The 19590-nt window shown below is 36.7% G+C and overlaps 1 protein-coding gene and 1 non-coding gene across 2 annotated transcripts; both read right to left on the bottom strand.

Moving 5' to 3' along the window:
- Nucleotides 1–5113: 5113 nt before the first annotated feature.
- LOC130987290 (small nucleolar RNA R71) lies at nt 5114–5220 on the bottom strand. Its single transcript, XR_009089679.1, has one exon. It is a non-coding gene; the product is annotated as a small nucleolar RNA R71 (small nucleolar RNA).
- Nucleotides 5221–11526: 6306 nt separating this feature from the next.
- LOC131024261 (probable WRKY transcription factor 48) lies at nt 11527–13150 on the bottom strand. The gene is made up of 3 exons (XM_057953783.1): nt 12656–13150; nt 12339–12482; nt 11527–12167 (listed from the first exon to the last, which is right to left on the bottom strand). Exons 1-3 carry the CDS (start codon nt 13009–13011, stop codon nt 11753–11755), a joined length of 915 nt encoding a protein of 304 aa, XP_057809766.1. The 5' UTR covers nt 13012–13150; the 3' UTR covers nt 11527–11752.
- Nucleotides 13151–19590: the final 6440 nt, after the last annotated feature.

Genomic DNA, 19590 nt, shown 5'->3' with positions numbered 1-19590 from the left:
GTTGTGATCATGTATCATTGGTTATGAGCCGTTTGATTAGTGAGATGTGCCCCTATTGTCACGGTGTCACATGCACAAGCTCTCTCAGCCCTCATCCGCGCCCTTCATGTTGGGTAGAAGTTTACTCCCTTCCACAATCTGCCCTGGTAGATTCCCTGCATCAAACTGTAGTTGTGTGGGTATGCCTAGAACGCATTACCGAATTGCAGACCAAAATGGTCACAGGCATGCCCAGAGGCATACTACCAGTACCACCCACATTAGTCACACTATAAGGAGTAGGATTTCTCCAAACTTTTACCCGCGTACTATTTGCAACTTGACTTAGTCCAGAACATTATCGGCCTAATAAAGCTCCGAGTTTGCCCAAGTTATTTCGAATCATGCCTAATGCTTCGGTAACACACATGCACAACTACTTTGCCTAGATACGAATTAATTACCTCATACTCAATTTCAATTTAGCCCATACCAGGAAGGAAAACTTAACTAGACATGAAAGTAAATAAAGGCAAAGAGAAAAATAGAAAATAACATACTTGGATAAATGATATAAGGTCAATATGGAAAGCATCTCTGCCCAAAATCAACTTTGGGCATAGCAAATAAAAACAAGAAAGTACAAACTAAACTAAGCTAACTACCCAAACTACTCTAATGACTACATTGTGATGATTGTAAAGTGTTCAAAGTGATAAAGATGATGTAGATGTTGCAGCTGTTCTTCTGGGGGTAGAGGTGTGAATCTTTATATAGAGAATGGTAGTGGTCCTTGGGCCAGGTCCATGGAAACTAGGGTTTCTAGGCGCAACAACTAGGGTTTCTGGGCATGACAGTTAGGGTTTCTGGGCGCAACCAAGATTGCTGAGATTTATTTCTTTATGTGCTTAGCCCAATCAGATATGCATCCCATACTTTGGCAAGTAAATCCCACGGATCTCCCTATAAAAGGTAAGTCAATATCCGCCTTCTTCTTTCCTTATGTTGATGGGTGCACGCTTTGCCCTTGTACACCAGGTTTTGCCCCGAAGTCAACATCATATTTCTGCTTAGTTTTTTCTCGAACTCTGACTTGTCGCTTTGCCCCTAAACACTAGTTTTTGCCGCTTTGCCCTTGAATACCAGCTTTTTGCTTAAAGTCTGCATCAAGCCTCTGCTCAAAGTTTGGCTCGACGCTTTGCCCTGGATTTCGCACGGTACTTGGTGGCAAAAGGATTATGACTGTTGTGTCCATAAATAATCTCAAATCCTTGCCTCTTTTGTGAAATGTAGTCTGCTTTACCCAAGATTCTGTCCACCTACCCTATTGCCCGAAATGTGTCCTCCCAAACATAAAAGACACAAAACACACTAAAATAAGACTCGATCTAGACCTAAACGAAGCAAAAAAAGAGCACAAAAAGTAAGCTCGTCACGACCACTGGCTATCATCGCCAAGAATCGAAGGAGAAGGGTGTCTAAATTTGAGGATCTAGGGTTTCGTGGTGAGAAGAGAGAGATTAGGGTCTAGGGTTTCAAGCGGTGGCGGCGGCCTCACTACTGCTGTTTTGAGTTGGAGATAGACGAGAGGGAGGGCGGCAGCGGTGGTCGTGGTTTCTCTCGCAGTTGCTGCGATGGAGAGAGACGATCAGTGAGTTGTTCTGTCAATGGAGAGAAAGAGAGCGGAATGGAGAAGGATTGATGGTAGGATGACATGGTTTAGTGAGAAAGAATGAGATGTGTTATGTGTGTGTTTAGTTGTGCGTCAGTGTGTGTGTTCTGAAATATCAGCGTGAGAAAGAGAGTGTGCTGATGAGGGTTCACGATGAGATAAATCAGAGAATGGCCGAGTTGTTTCAGTGCTCAGTGTAGGAATTTTAAGAGAAAGGGAATTAGGCTTACTTGAGTAGTGGGCCTTTTAATTAATTCAGTTGGGTTGAGTATTAGTATGTCATTATAAGCTGGACTTAAACTGAACTTATAAGTTGAGAAATGTTAAGCTGAAAATTGATAAGCTAATTCATCATCCAGTTGGTTTTAATAAGTCGAGATGAAATTTTATAAACTTTTTTATGAACTGAATTTCAGCAAGCTGAATTCATAAGTTGATCTATCAGCTGAAAAATCATAAGCTGATCGAAAAACTGATAAAAATGAATGACTTCAGCCGAGCTCCTGATTTTGTAAGCTGACTTCAACTGGGCTGGTTTTATATAAGCTAAAAGATTTAAGTTAAATTATTAATTATTAAGACATATATGATTTAAGTATAATTACTTATTATATTAGTTACACATGAAATTAGTTTACATTTTGCATTATGCATTTTGCAAATAAAATCATTCATATTCTGAATTGGTTTTCATAAATTCAATTATCAAAGAAAAGTCGAGCAAGAATATTGTTGGTGTCCTTAGCTGAGAATTTTAGTTTTCAATATAAATTCGGCGTGATGAATCAAGAATCAATAGCACTCCACTATGATTTAAGAGTAGTTTTACGAGACCTATTAAGAACAGAATTTTCTGTAGGCTTCTGGACCAAGAGGATTAGCACTAGTTTTTCAAGATGAGTCACATTTGAACTTCAGGCTTTACCTATCCAGGTGGACTTATTTTTCAAATGTATTATTGAATTATATAAGCTCTAAATGTTTCATGAAATGCAAAATTGTTTATCCAATAAAATATTTTGTGCACTTTGTTATGTTTAAGGCTCGCAAATAAATTGATTGAGGTTCTCTTATCTAACACATTGTTAGATAATTGTATACACTTGTTAGCTGACTCGGTGGTGATTTATGCTTAATTTACTCTATTTTTGAGGGTTTATACGTGCGTGTTTAAAGATAATCTTCTGAAATTTGGTGCGTTTATGGTGTATTTTATGCTTTGCAGGAGATTTAGGCTCTCGAGATGGAAGAATGCAGTTTTGGATGAATTTGGATGAATCTGGCGTTTTCCAGAGGAACCGACATCTCCAGAGCAGAGAAATCACCATTGCACTGGAGTCAGAGGAATCAAGTCTCCAGTGCAGAGGAATCGCCAGAGAAATCACTTCGCCAGAGAAATCAACATGTCAGAGAAGTCGCTAGTCAGAGAAGTCAAGTCCTCAATTTCAGAGGAGTCACCATTCCTCTGAAGAAAGCCAGAGCTGAAGAAGACCAGAGCGGAAGACATTCCGCTGGTGACCCATTCCGCTGACGAAGTACCAGAGATATCACCCATTCCTCTGGCGAATGCCAGAGAGATCATCATTCCGCTGGCAAACCATTTCTCTGGCGAGGTCAGAGAAATCATCTAATCCTCTGGCGTGACCCGTTACTCTGGTGACATCCATTCCTCTGGCGAGAACTGCGAATTTAGCACGAGTAGGAGTATTTTCCGGAGCGCACATCCAGCTGGAGAGTTGCCTTATTTTACACGATTCTATTACCATTAGAATTCTACTTTGCATGGCAACTTCCATGGTGATCCGAAGGAAATTTGAAATCTATAAATAGGTCTTCTTTTGACCTATTCAAGCAGCACCAAAACACCCGAACCCAAGCATTCATACTTTAGTTTTTAGCTTTAGATTTTTATTGCTTTTCAGTTTTCAAGGCTTGGATCGAGATTGAAGATTCAAGCCGCTACTTCAGTTTTTATTCGGTTTTTATATAATTCGTTTTTACAATTGCGTTCTTTTAATCATGTTTATGTTTTATTTCAGTATGTCTGGCTAGTTTCCTTTAGCTGATTCTAGGGTTTGTAAATAGTTGATTGAATTTATGTGATTTATTTGTTAATACCTTTGTGCCTTCCAGTTTATGATTCATAATTCCTGGTGCTTAATTTCTTGTGAATTATTTGGCCAATAGTTTGCATGTTTAGCTATTCGGTTTGAGACCTAGCGGAGATAACTGTTTAGCGGATTCAGGAATGTATGATATGATTTTAACCTTGAGACCTAGCGGAGATAGGTGGATCATAGGGAGCTATTCTTAGGAACTTTTGGGAGTTAGTAGATTTTCTTGAGACCTAACGGAGATAGATAATTTACTAATCTACGATCGTTGCTGCTCTAGCGAGAGTGATTGATTAATTAAGTGATCTCTCATCATAACTGGATTAAACTGGTACATAGGATTAATAGATTAATTGCGCAGATTTAGTTAATGAATTTACTACCCTAGGATCAGTTGTCTTTTATATTTGATTTTTTTTTCTACGTGTTTTTATTTATTGCTATTTGCGTTTAGTGTTAATCAATCCTCTTTATTTTCGTTTGCCTGAATATTACTAGAGTCTATTTAGGATTACTTAGAGTGATTCGCTATAATAGTCCCTGTGGATACGATACTCGGTTACTTGTTATTTGCTACAATTACATCGTGTTAGTTGCGATTTTTGTTGCTATAATAATAGTGATCAACTTTTTGGCGCCGTTGCCGGGGACTATTTAGAATTTACTTTAATATTTCTGATTAGACTTAAGCATTATTTCAGGCGTTATAAGTTTTTATTTTATTTTTATTTTTTGAATTTCTGTTTCTGATTTTTGTTTGTTGTCTCAGGCGTGTATGATCACGAGATCCAAAGGAAAAGAACATCTAGTACCTTTGAACTTGGAAATCGAAAAGCAATACAAAAGAGACAACCGCGAAAAGAAGAAGCAAGCAATGGCAGAGCAACAGAATAACATGGACCTTGAAACTCTTGTGCGAGCCGTGACACACCTTCAGAGGCAGCTAGGCGAAGAGAGAGAGCGCAACCGGGCTCCTCCACCAGAGCCACCACTGAATCACATGTATCAGCCTCGAGTTGATCAATTCCAAAGAGGCAGCTGGGGACCAACTGTGCAGGCTAACACGTTCGAGCTGAAGCCGAGATTGATAAACATGGTGCAAGCTGAACAGTTTAGTGGAATGGCTGATGAAAATCCGCATGTTCACATCACTCAGTTTCTAGATATCTGTGACACTATTAAGCAGAATGGAGTGCCACCTGATGCCATCAGAATGAAGATGTTTGGATTCTCTCTCAGAGACAGAGCAAAGGAGTGGTTCAAGAGTTTGGACAGATGTGCTATTACTGGATGGGAGGATTTGTGTAGAGCTTTCCTGGCAAAATACTTTCCTGCTTCTAAAGCTCAGAAAATCATTGCAGAGATTTCTCACTTTCCCCAGCTAGGAGATGAGACCATTCATGATGCCTGGGAAAGATTTCGTGAGCTGCTCAGGAACTGCCCACAACATGGTTTCACGGAAGATCAGCAAATCATTCACTTTTATAATGGTTTGACTGGTCTGACAAAAAGTATGGTGGATGCTACTGCAGGTGGATGTCTTCTACATAGAAATACAAAGGAGGCTTATCGTGTGATAGAAGAGATGGCCTCCAACAGTTATCAATGGCCGAATGACAGAAATTCCACGAGAAGGATTGCAGCTGTGAATGAGGAGAGAGATGATTTTAAGGAGAAATATGAAGCTCTTCAAAAGCAGTATGAGTTGGAGAGAAAGGCACTGCTAGCTAAAATTCCTCAGCAGCCGAGTTTACCTGATGTGTCGCAGCTAGAAGATGCTAATTATGTCCAGCGGCAGTACCAATTCAATAGACCAAACTATCAAGGACATCAGGGCGGCAATCCACCGTATCATCCAAATAATAGTAATCATCCAAATTTTTCCTATTCAAATCCCAACAATGCTTTGCAGCCTCCACCTGGATTTTCTGTTTCTAGTGGGGGAGTCATCAATGAGCCAAAGAAAGATTCAATGGAGGAAATGATGAAGCAAGTATTGGTGAAGGTCACCGGGATGGAGGCAAACTCGGCAAACTTGGAAACCAAAATGTTCAGCATGGAGCAAAATGTGTCAGCACTGTCCAAGCAAGTGCAGATATTGGAGACTCAAGTTGGTCAGATGGCCAACCAAGCAGCTGCGCAGAACAAGCCAAGCCAATTTCCTAGCAACACTCAGTTCAATCCGAAGAGCCAATATCAACAACCTCAGCAAAATCAGCAATGTCATTCCATCCGGGTGGTTGATAATTCAGTTGAGGATGAAGAAAAGCGGGATCATACAGAGCAGATGAATCACTATTCCTCTGCAGAACAGCGGGACGGCAAGGATGGCAAGGAAAAAAATGTAGAGATTATGGAGGATGATGACCTGGAGACGATTGTGTGCGATTCGCCACCTACTTCTAAGGTATCGTCGAATACCTCTGCTGTTAAGAAGCCTATTCCTACTCCTACGTTTCCCAGGCCAGAGTACAAGCCTGTAGCACCTTTCCCTCTTCCATCCCCGAGGCTAAGATTAGATGAGCAAAGCTCCAAATTTTTGGAGACATTTAAGAAGTTGGCTGTGAATATTCCTTCCGTGGAGATCTTGAGAAAATAAGCCAAATGAGGTGCAAATTGTGAAGGCTGTGATGGAAGAGTGCATTCAATGAATTTGAGGAGGTGCTCGCAGTGAAGGAGTATCAGTTGGCTCCAAAGAGAGAAGATCCGGGCAGCTTCAATATTCCTGTGAAGATTGGAAAGTCATTGTTTGAAAAAGTAATGTGTGACACCGGAGCAAGCATAAATGTCATGCCTCTCAAAGTGTATAGGAAGTTGCAGCTGGGGGATTTGAAGCCAACTAACAAGACAATTCAGCTTATTGATAAGTCTTGCTCTACACCTCTAGGAGTTGCGGAAGATGTGCTTGTGAAGGTGAGTGATTTTTTCTTCCCAGTCGACTTTGTAGTGTTGGATATTCCGGAGGATCCAAAGATGCCTTTGCTGTTAGGGAGACCTTTCCTTGCCACATGTGGAGCAAAGCTAGATATGCAAAGGGGGATGATGACATTGGGAGCCTATGGGGAAACTGTGATTTTCAAGAAACCTCCACCAAAGGAAGTTCCCCAGAATGAAGTGGTTAATTTGGCTGACAGCTTTCTAGCAAAGTCGGAGGATGAAGAAGTTGAGAAAAATGAGCTGCCCAAGGATGAAGCCAAGAAAAAGACTCCAAAACCAAAAGAAGTTCTGACTTTTGAGATGTGTCTGTTTTTGGAGCATGATGGGGGGTCTTTGAAAACCCATACCCCCAAGAAGAAGAAAGTGAAATTCCGGATTTTTCGGAACAAGAATGAGAAGGCGACAATGCTTGTGGAGGATGTTCGAGCCAAGAGAAGTGTTTTGGTGGAGAGGGCACCCAAGAGTAGAAAAGCTTTCCAATGGTTAGAATGTTGTTTCCGACCTCCATGAGTTTTTGAGGTATCGTCGAGCTCTAGACGTTAAATTAAGCACTTGTTGGGAGGTAACCCAATTGTTTTTCTTTGTTTTGTTTTCTTTTCTTTCTGTTTCGTTTTGCTTCGTTTTGTTTCTTTTTGTTTTGTTGTTTTGTTCGAGTTTTTAGTACTGTGTTGAGCTTGGAAGTTGCCAGAACTCGCGCTTTGTTCATGCCACCGCCAGAGGAACATGTGTTTCTCTGCCAGATTGCTGGAGGTCTTCATGTCCAGCGCAGCCACTCGCTTCGCTGCCCCGTTAAGCGCTGCTCTGCCAGCGATACACTCACTTCGCTGCCCTGTCCAGCGCAGCCACTCTCTACTCTGCCCAAGGCCACAAACCTCCCTTTTCACCGCCTCTCACGATGGTTCAGCTTTGCATTGCCGATAATCAGGGACGTTTTCTACACTCTTCGTATTTCTTTTATGCCCTGAGGACATGGCATGTTTTAAGTGTGGGGGGGTGTTTAGTTGCTTATATTTTTCAAAATTTGGGTGAGATCAATTTTTCTATGCTTAGTTTTTGGCCTCGAATCTAGCTAATTTTTATGAATTTGTGGAAGAGAAGATGGTTTTCAATGTGCATTTTGGGTTTGTGAATGAATGGAGGATATTCTTGTTTTACTTTTGATATATATTTCTTGTTTGTGCAAAGAATTATGAGTTTTGTTGCAACACTTTTGTAAGTTAGTAAAACGTGATTTGTCCGGTAGATGCTAGAAGGAGTGTTGTCATTGTGATTGCCTACGATCGTATCTTATCTGTGAAATGTGAAAAATGTTGGACGAATTGCCAACTTCAAAATTGCCAGCTCTGAAACATCTGGCCTGTTCTAAAAACGTGATAGCTCTGAGTCTCTGCTCCTCTAGTTTAACTATGAGCATGGGAAACCACGTGAAAAGACTTTGGATTACATCCAAATGGTTTTATTTCATGAATTATGGCTCAACTGTCGAAATCTCAAGCACACAAAGTGTGAAAAATTGATGATATTGATTATAAAGGCGATCACATTAGGGAATTCACTTCTAGCGGAGAATTGGGTCTGATCGAATTACTTGCATTACTCTTTTGTTGCTTCTTAAACTTTGAGTTACTTGCATGACCGAGAGATGTATGTTGATTGTAAAGTTTTGAATTGACTTTGTGAATGATTGAATGGGAATGAACATTGTTGAAATCAATCTCTTCCTAGGATTCATATAGATTTTGCTTGAGGACAAGCAAAAGGCTAAGTGTGGGGGAGTTGATTTATGCTTAATTTACTCTATTTTTGAGGGTTTATACGTGCGTGTTTAAAGATAATCTTCTGGAATTTGGTGCGTTTATGGTGTATTTTATGCTTTGCAGGAGATTTAGGCTCTCGAGATGGAAGAATACAGTTTTGGATGAATTTGGATGAATCTGGCGTTTTCCAGAGGAACCGACATCTCCAGAGCAGAGAAATCACCATTGCACTGGAGTCAGATGAATCAAGTCTCCAGTGCAGAGGAATCGCCAGAGAAATCACTTCGCCAGAGAAATCAACATGTCAGAGAAGTCGCTAGTCAGAGAAGTCAAGTCCTCAATTTCAGAGGAGTCACCATTCCTCTGAAGAAAGCCAGAGCTGAAGAAGACCAGAGCGGAAGACATTCCGCTGGTGACCCATTCCTCTGGCGAATGCCAGAGAGATCATCATTCCGCTGGCAAACCATTTCTCTGGCGAGGTCAGAGAAATCATCTAATCCTCTGGCGTGACCCGTTACTCTGGTGACATCCATTCCTCTGGCGAGAACTGCGAATTTAGCACGAGTAGGAGTATTTTCCGGAGCGCGCATCCAGCTGGAGAGTTGCCTTATTTTACACGATTCTATTACCATTAGAATTCTACTTTGCATGGCAACTTCCATGGTGATCCGAAGGAAATTTGAAATCTATAAATAGGTCTTCTTTTGACCTATTCAAGCAGCACCAAAACACCCGAACCCAAGCATTCATACTTTAGTTTTTAGCTTTAGATTTTTATTGCTTTTCAGTTTTCAAGGCTTGGATCAAGATTGAAGATTCAAGCCGCTACTTCAGTTTTTATTCGGTTTTTATATAATTCGTTTTTACAATTGCGTTCTTTTAATCATGTTTATGTTTTATTTCAGTATGTCTGGCTAGTTTCCTTTAGCTGATTCTAGGGTTTGTAAATAGTTGATTGAATTTATGTGATTTATTTGTTAATACATTTGTGCCTTCCAGTTTATGATTCATAATTCCTGGTGCTTAATTTCTTGTGAATTATTTGGCCAATAGTTTGCATGTTTAGCTATTCGGTTTGAGACCTAGCGGAGATAACTGTTTAGCGGATTCAGGAATGTATGATATGATTTTAACCTTGAGACCTAACGGAGATAGGTGGATCATAGGGAGCTATTCTTAGGAACTTTTGGGAGTTAGTAGATTTTCTTGAGACCTAACGGAGATAGATAATTTACTAATCTACGATCGTTGCTGCTCTAGCGAGAGTGATTGATTAATTAAGTGATCTCTCATCATAACTGGATTAAACTGGTACATAGGATTAATAGATTAATTGCGTAGATTTAGTTAATGAATTTACTACCCTAGGATCAGTTGTCTTTTATATTTGATTTTTTTTTTCTACGTGTTTTTATTTATTGCTATTTGCGTTTAGTGTTAATCAATCCTCTTTATTTTCGTTTGCCTGAATATTACTAGAGTCTATTTAGGATTACTTAGAGTGATTCGCTATAATAGTCCCTGTGGATACGATACTCGGTTACTTGTTATTTGCTACAATTACATCGTGTTAGTTGCGATTTTTGTTGCTATAATAATAGTGATCAGGTGAGTTGATCTCCATCGGGCACTAACCATAGGTGTTATAAAGGTGCTTGGTTGGATGTGTTTTGGAGCATGTGTTATGTATGGTCTACCTGGGTAGCGTCCCGAGGTCAAATTGAACTTGTCTGGGTTATGCCCTCAGGTCAAAAAGTGGGATGGAGTGATCCAATAATAGCTAAAGGTCCGAGATCACACAACGAATAACAGAGTGTGACAATAGCGCGCTAATAAACTGAAATTCTTTAACATGCTTAGAAATACTTTTATTTTAAAACCTTCTAAGTTATGTCATGAATGATTGGATAAATTGATCTTACAAAAATGTGAAATGTTTTAAAAGTTGCATGCCAACTAAGTACATTAGTATTTAGCCCAAATAATTTTTAGGTTGATTGATTGGTATTAACGGGGCAGAGCTGAGGTTAGGATTCAATTCTGTATTTTGACTTTTGCTGTAGCACTAGCTCTTATCTTGTCTTACATTTATAAAACTTAAGGCTCTATATATGTTGTATTTTGGACGAAACCCTTTTGTCGAGCTTAGACTCTCATCTTTCAAGTATTATGTTAAGGAATATTAATTGGTTATCAGAAGTATGAAACCAAACTTGTGATCCTAAAGTTTAGCTATGTTGTTGATTGACGAGCATCATTTGGTGTCTTTTTTTCTTCATTTAAAGGGGTGATGCCCCGACTTATTGTCTTATTATTTGGACTAAGCAAGATTTTTTCATTGTTCATTTCTATGAGTTGGTCGCATCAGAATTATAGTTACTCCTTCAAGAATTAGGATGTAACGCGTCGAGTGTTGTCAGACTTGATCCATGAGCTCGACTCATTTATTATTAAATCGAGCTTCAAATAAAATTTTTTTAGCTGAATCTCGAATAGTTTGCGCTTAGCTATGTTAAATTACAATCCTTAGCGAAAAGTAGTATAGTGAATGAAGCTATGACCGTCAAGTAAATGGATCATATAAAAAGCAAAAGATAAAACAAATTTCCACACATTTAATGAACTTCAACAAAATAGATCAATTAATGTATCTTAATTTTCTTGCAATTTTTTGCACCGGCGCTAAAATTCTAAACTGATTGCAATGAATTCACACGATTTTTCACATTCCAAAATTCCCACATCATTTATTTGAGTCTTCATTTCCAAGACTATTATCAATTTCAACTCTCGTGCTTATTCTCATGAGCAAATTAATTAATCTCCACAATTAATGTCACAATTTTACAAAACCTAACCCTAAGTTCTTGGGTGTAAATGTAATTCATATACAAAAGGACAAGAATGGGCTCGCTTGCTCTCAACATATGTATGCACACAAGATATTCTCCATTCACAAATGGTGCTTCGTACGTCCCATCCTCGAAGATGAATACGTGTAAATGATATTGTCCATACAATACACATTTTATGAATATATATATAATTTTAGTTACGATAACCATACTTAATTAAAAATATAATCTTTATGTAACATATAGATTAAATACAAGAACGAACAAAAGAACTAAGGCCTCCTAGTGAAATTTAATTTACATGATCAATAGAGCTATGAAATGGGATTCATACATAAAAGAAACCCCCAAAATTTTCAAATCTAGTTAGTTACTAAATATATATGAGAATTAAAATTAAACATACTATCAATTAAACTAACTTAAAAACCTTAATCTCTACTCCCCTTTTGGCTCCTTCAACATCTCAGATGGCAGCATGTCTTGAAGAAGACCATGATCTCTAGTTGCCGCCGCCGCCGACGAAAATGGAGGAGGAACCCTAGAATTAGCATTAGTACTCAAAGGTGGTGGGTGCAGTGTCAAGTTTGTAAAATAGGGCCGTTGTTGTTGGAGTGGCCGCGGATAGTCAAGGATTTGAGGCATGTCGAATAGGGACGACGAAGCGCCACCGTGGAAGGCGGAGGCTTCGATCGGAATGACGCCGAAGCCAGCGGCGGCGCCACGCGGCGTGATGGGACAGGAATGCGTGTGCGTGCCTTCGTAGGTCGTGACAACAATTGATGGATCGTCTGAAGATCTCTCCACTCTCTTTTTCACACCACATGCTGGACTAGTGCAACGATAGTAGCTCCTACAAAACACACACACACACTATGAAAATAAGTTTTTTTTTTTTTTATTCGATCAGAGTATAATTTTGTTAATAAATGTAAAGACGACCTGCTTTTCTTAACCACCATCCCTATGGAAGAAAAATTGACTTAATTGATTATTAATTAATAAGAAAAGTGTAAACATATACCTGGGAAAAGGGCTGTTTTTCACAGCTTTTTGGCCGTACTTTCTCCATCGATAGCCATCGTCCAAATGATCGATCTCACTCTTTGTCATGAAAGCAAATCTTGGATCTCTTTGCCTTTTCTGATTCTTCTTCTTTAGTTTCAATCTAAACGAAAAAAAAATAACCCCATTTAAACCCCCACAAACTTTTCAACATTAATTAAGAAAGAAAAAAGGCATAAAAAGATGAAAAAAACAAAGACAAGAAACACAAACATAATCACACATCAAATCATGAGATCCATGAGAGAGAGAGAGAGGGGTTTTTTTAGTTCTTACTGTTTCCTAGACTTATTTGCTTCTTCTTGTTCTTCCTCATCATTCTTTTTCCGATCGGCCTCGGTGGAGGAGGAGGAGATGGAGGAGGCGTTGGGCGTGGCGGGGTTGGTGAGCACCTCCGGCGGCGGTTCAGAGACCATATTGTGCAGCAAATCGTCGAATGCAGAAGAAGGGCAGCTGAAGTCTTGAACGTCCATGAATCCCAACGAGCAGTTTTTCTGAAGAAGATGATCAGCTTCTGCTTCTGCATATGATATGTCGAATAAGCTGCCGCTGCTGATTTCTTGATTAATCATCATGCTTTGATTGTTGGATGATGCTTTTGCTGCAGCCTCTTTCCTCTTTTCCTCTTCCATGGGTCTTCGTCAAGCCCATAGGTTCTTCTTCATTTGATGAGAGAGAGAGAGAGATTTGAAGAAGTGTGAATGAAGAGAGTTTGAGAAATTACTTTTCTTTTTCTCAATCTCTCTTTTTGTGGGGTGGTGTTTGGATTACAGCTTGGCCCCGCGTTAATTTCTTTTGTCTATATCCTATCCGATTATTCTTTTTAAGAACTAAAATACATTTCTTTTTTTGTAATTTCTTTATATTAATTATTCTTATAACTTCCACAAAAGTTCCATACTATATATCCCAATTCCCATGTCAATATTTGGTTTAATTCCCAAAACTGGTCAAATATAAATTACGACATAAAATATTGAATTAAAACTAAAGCGTATAATTATATGTATAATTTTTTTTTCTAATAGTGAGATAATGACACCGTCGGTAAAAAGCGCTTATCAAATTTTGCTTATTTGATTGTTTCTTGATCAAATAAGAGTTCGACTTTTCTATTACATTTTAACTATATACTATTAATTTGATATTTCAATTCGTGAATACACGCTAAATAGCATGAAGATGAAAAAGAAATACTAATAATATGCATCATTGACAAAACAATTAAACACGAAATGGAGGACCACATTGATTGTGGTTAAAATGTTTGAATTCCAAATCTTAAAAACATCATGTAGGTTGTGAGAATCGCACAAGAATAATTCTAATATCGCGGGTCTTTAATTTGTAGTTTACTAAGTACTCCCTTTATCTCATTAAAAATGACTTATATTCTATTTTGAACCGTCTTATTATAAGTGACTTGTTTTTATAAATGGAAAAATTTAACCTTTAAAAATATGTAGGTCCTACCACTTTCAATTAATTTATAATTTCTTTTTAATTTTTGTACTGAAAAGTTTTGAACCATCTATAATGGGAGGGAAGGGAATATAACATAATAATGAAGCATACTGACGAGAGACTTTCGAATAACGGTGATGGATTATACATGTAAAAGAGTAAAGCAATAAATTAAGAATGTAAGAGAGCGATGAGAGAGATAAAGGGAAGGTAAATAGAGTTGACTGGGAAATGCCGGTGGACAGTTGGTACGGAATGCAGTAGATGGGGGACTGTTGCGTGCCGGCAATTAATGCTATAGGGCCGAGTTCGAACAATTTGTCGACCTTTCCATACCATTGCGGTTGACCGGCAACCGGTTTAGGTGGGAAAAAACGAAATAAACTCGTAAATGTTACTCCATGTCTGATGATGTATAAACCCAAATATTATCGTTAAGAATTTTATCGATTTAGATTTTTAACGATGATTAGTTATTAATTTAGGTATATAATAGATTCTTCACCTAGTAACTTCATTTTTCTCGTTCTCCAATTCTTTCCAAGACCACATCGACCTTTTTGCATACTTTAATTTGTATTTAATTAGGTGGTACACTTCATTTAATGCCTATAAATGATACTTCATTAATCTAGTTGATGTAACTCGTTGATTCTTCAATTTTTAGCAAGAAGTTGATCGAGATTGTGACTCGAGAACTAATTATAAACGCTTGCTAAATATGATTTTTAGCATTTTTTTTAGACAAGTAATTTTTATTTTTATTTTATCATTGATTTTCAAGAGTTCTATCAATTATTCGACTGTATAGCTAATCATTTAGCTAGATTACTAAAAGGTAGAATTATATTTGTACGTAGTTGTTAATCATTTTTTCGCCATCATGTTTTCCAAAGGTATATATCGGAACTTTCTTCTACATGCCTAAATCCTCAATAATAGTTTTCTTTTTTACTTTCTTGAGTATGGGCCCTTCATCTTTTAAAGATTTGTGCATTTGTGTGCGTATTTTAATTAGTTGAATGGTCTACACAACCAATTTTTAAATCTATGAATCACACTTTATTATTATTATTATTATTATTATTATTATTATTATTATTATTATTATTATTATTATTACTCCCTCCGTTTCGTTGAAGTTGAGGCGTTTCTTTTGAGCACGAAATTTAAGGAGCTATTGTTTAATTATTTAAATATGTTTGTAAATTTGTGATTAAGTAATTATCTATATAATTAGTTATTTTAAATTATTTTTAAATTTAAAATTTAAATTAATTAATTTAAGTTTTTATTTTTAATTTAGAAATAATTAAAAGATACCCCCAAACCGTCTTCCTCCCCCGCCCCTCCAAATCTCAGCGACCTTAGCGTCGCTGTCGGTCTTCCTCCCTCCCCCCACCCAAATCTTGAAGTTAGCATCGTCACCAGTCTTCTTCTCGCCTCTGTCAAGCAACCGTTGGTAGGGCGAGCGACGGACGGCAGTGCCGACATCCGAAAACCTTCGAAACCCCAAATCCAGGAAATCCCAAATTGAGAAAAACCAAGAAAAAGATGAAGAAAATTTGAGAAAAATCACCACCCCATATTTCCGCCGAATCCTCATTGGCGCTGCCCTCCAGCCTGGCTTTTCCCTTAGTCGCGACGACCGTGTCCACGAGAAAGATGAAGAAAAGTTTTTAGGGATTTCACTTTTAGGGGTCGATTTGGAATGAAGAAAGTGAGGCAGCAGGGTGAGGGGTCTATAAATGATAGCTATGGTGTTAGGGCATCGAGGATGTCGCCAGAAAAAGAAGGAATAGGCGGCTGTAGTTCGAAGCCCTAAATCTGCGACTTGCTGGAAAACAAAGAAAGGAGGTGGCGAGTCTGCAGCCCTTGGAGTGGGTGTTGCGGCCAAAATCAGAGAGATTTAGATGGAGAAAGATGTAGAGGGAGTTAGGGGGTGCCAGCAGTAGTTGAAGGCACCGCCGTCGAGGCGGCGACAACATAGGAGTTGAGAGGGAGAGAGTGTGCGGCCATGCGTGAAAGAGTGTGTGTGTGTGTATGTGGAAGAGAGAATAATGAGTTTAAGAAAGAGAGTGAAAATGCGTTTAAGAAAAAATAAGGGTGTAATTTAGTAGCTTTGATTAAGGTCTTAATTTCTCTATTTTTTTCTAAAAAGGAAAACGACTCAACTTCGTTGGGCCGCCCACAAAAGGAATACGACTCAATTTCGTTGGGATGAAGGAAGTATTATTATTATTAGAAGTAAATCTGAATTTAATTTTAGAATTATGAATTATATATATTTAACCTTAATAATGTATATTGTTGTTACTTAAAAAAAGAATACTTTATCCGCTCCCCAAATAACTTTCTAACTTTCTTTTTTTGATTGTCCCTCAATTACTTTCTTTTCTATTTTAGGACATTACTCCACCACTAATAATACCTCATTTACTCTTACCTTTCACATTTTCATCACTTTCAATACTAATTAATTATAACATTTTTTCACTATTTCTAATACACTCAACAATCTAGTTTTTTTTTCCCAAACACAGGACAGAGAATCTATTAGGATTCATATTCCATGAAATTTTTCAAGAATAACATTCCCAATTAACATTATTTTCCTACCGAACAAATATGCCCACAAAGTAACTATACTTAACGTATAACGAATAAATCAATAAAATCTACGAATAAATCAATATAACTCATGAATAGCTGTATCGAATTAATATGGTGAACATCTCGCCTTTTATAGGATTCGAACCCAAACGAAAATGACTATTCATGTGTTACATTGATTTATTGATAAAAATAATTGATTTATTCGCACTTATTATCAATTTTCAAAACATTAACATTCTCAACCGAACCCTCTCTCTCTCTCTCTCTCTTTATATATATATATATATATATATATATATATATATATATATATATATATATATATGTATATATGTAGGGGAGAGCTAGAATAAAAATACTCTTGAGTGTATAAAATATAAATGATTTTCAGCCCTTAGATCATCAAGATCTACGGTTGATTCGTAACCCTGTTGGATGAATTCGTGGTCCAGGGTTCGAATCCCAAAGGTAACAAAAATTTATTTTTCGCAATTCGTAACTCTGTTGGATAAATTCATACGTGTTCTACATAAAATTCGTACATTAAGAAACATTTATATTTTATACACTTAAGAGTATTTTTATTCTAGCCCACCCCTATATAGATCTATATATAGGGTTGAGTTCAACAGAGAATTATCTTTTTATTCATCATGAACAAATCTATATATTTTACGAACATATCAACATAAGTAATGAACAGACGTATTTAGTAAAAATAGAGAAAAATTCGCCACCAGCAGGATTCGAACCCGGGACAAATTTTTGTTCATGCGGTATATTGATTTGTTCATCAAAATTATAGATCTGTTCGTTTTTGTTTTACGATTTCTCTATTCTCTAAATATTTAGCATTCTTTGTTGAACCATTCTATATATATATATATATATATATATATATATATATATATATATAGGGGAGGGCTAGAATAAAAACACTGTTAAGTGTATAAAATATAAATGATTTTTAGCCCTTAGATCATCAAGATCTACGGTTGATTCGTAACCCTTTTGGATGAATTCGTGGTCCTGGGTTCGAATCCCAAAGGTAGCAAAAATTTATTTTTCATAATTCGTAACGAGGCATTTGCAAAAATGCCCTTTTCTTATAAACACTTGTAAAAATGCCCTTTTTCACTTATGAAAAAGGGCATTTTTACAAGTGTTTATAAGAAAAAGGGCATTTTTGCCTATTAACACATTCGTAATCATGTTGGATGAATTCGTAACCCTGTTGGATAAAATTCGTACATTAAAAAACGTTTATATTTATATTTTAAGAAGTGTTTTTACTGTAGCCCTCCCCTATATATATATATATATATATATATATATATATATATATATATATAGGGGCTAAAATAAGTACACTTCTTAAGATATAAAATAAGAATCATTTTCAGCCCTTAGATCATTATAATCTACGATTGATTCATCATCATGTTGGATGAATTCATGGTCTTGAGTTCGAATCCCAAAGGTAGCAAAAATTTATTTTTCGCAATTCATACCTTTATACTGCAAATTCATACGTGTTCTATATAAAATTTATACATTTTCCTAGTTCTTATTTCTTATTGACAAATATTTAAAGAAGCGAGAAACAATCTCATCCATTGATCATCATCAATCAAACGGTCCAGAATTAAGAATAAATCTCGTGTCCAGATTTTGATGAACATATCAATAATTGTAATTAACATGTTATATTTTTTTTATGAATGGACGTATTTGTTGAAAAAATGTATTTGTTAAAATTTCGCACTCTAGGATTTGATCCCCAAACGTCCCCAAATATTTCAATAAAATTATTGTTATGTTCTTATAAAACTATTGACATGTTCAGCGTTCCTAACTTTCAGAAAAAAAAATTAATTTCTCCATATAACCTAACTATATATATATATATATATATATATATATATATATATATATATAGGGAGAGGTTCAAATAAGAACCACTAAATAAAATAAGAACGGAGAACCATTTTCAACCTTTTGATCATTAAGGTCTACGGTGGATGAATGTAAGGCCTGGGTTCGAATCCTAAAGAGAGCAAACTTTTTAATTTTTTTCGGGTGCAGTAAATTTAGCAGCGAATGCATTAATTTCTATAGTGGATGCAGTAATTTTAATGGTTCTCAAGTTCTTACAAAAATTGTAGTTCTCACTAGAACCAGGGCTACGGTAAAAACAACTCTTAAAATAAAAAATGTGAACCAGCAAATATGTATAAATTTTATGCAGAACACGTATGAATTTGTTGTATAAAGGTATGAATTGCGAAAAATAAATTTTTTGCTACCTATGAGATTCGAACTCATTAATTCATCCAACAATGTGATAAATCAACCGTAGATCTTGATGATCTAAGGGCTGAAAATAGTTCCTATTTTATATGATAAGATGTGTTTTTATTTTAGACCACCCCTATATATATATATATATATATATATAGGGAGAGGTTCAAGAAAGAACCATAAATAAAAGAAGACCGGAGAACCATTTTCAGCCATTCGATCATCAAGATCTACGGTGGATGCATCATCTTGTTGGATGAATGCAGATCCTGGGTTCGAATCCTGAAGGGAGCATTTTTTTTAAATTTTTTTAGTGCATTAATTTTAACAGCGAATGCATTAATTTTTACAGTGGATGCATTAGATTTGATGGTTCTCCCGTTCTCACAAATAATGTAGTTCTCTCTAGAACCACACCCTATATATATATATATATATATATATATATATATATATAGGAGGAAGTTCGATTGGAAAATAAATGTTTGCAAAGAAATTAAGGAGAAACAATCTCAGCCATTGATCATGATCCATCGAATGGTCAATAATTAAGATTAAATTTCACATTCAAATTTGTTATGAACGTATCGGTAATTGTGTTGAACGTATCCAGGTTTCGAACCCCAAAAACCCCAAACGTTCAATAAAATTATTAATATATATATATATGTTCAACCGCATTAATATTGACATGTTCAATGTTTCTCCTTTACTTGTAGAACCCAACCCTATATATATATTCTTATACAAGCTCGATTGTCAATCAAATTAAGTTTGAATAAACATGCATTTATCCAATATATCATAAACCAAAAGCTCAATGAATATTG

This window comes from Salvia miltiorrhiza, chromosome 5 (genome assembly GCF_028751815.1).
Source record: "Salvia miltiorrhiza cultivar Shanhuang (shh) chromosome 5, IMPLAD_Smil_shh, whole genome shotgun sequence".
Classification (NCBI taxonomy): Eukaryota; Viridiplantae; Streptophyta; class Magnoliopsida; order Lamiales; family Lamiaceae; genus Salvia; species Salvia miltiorrhiza.
This window is presented reverse-complemented; position numbering and strand designations above follow the sequence as displayed.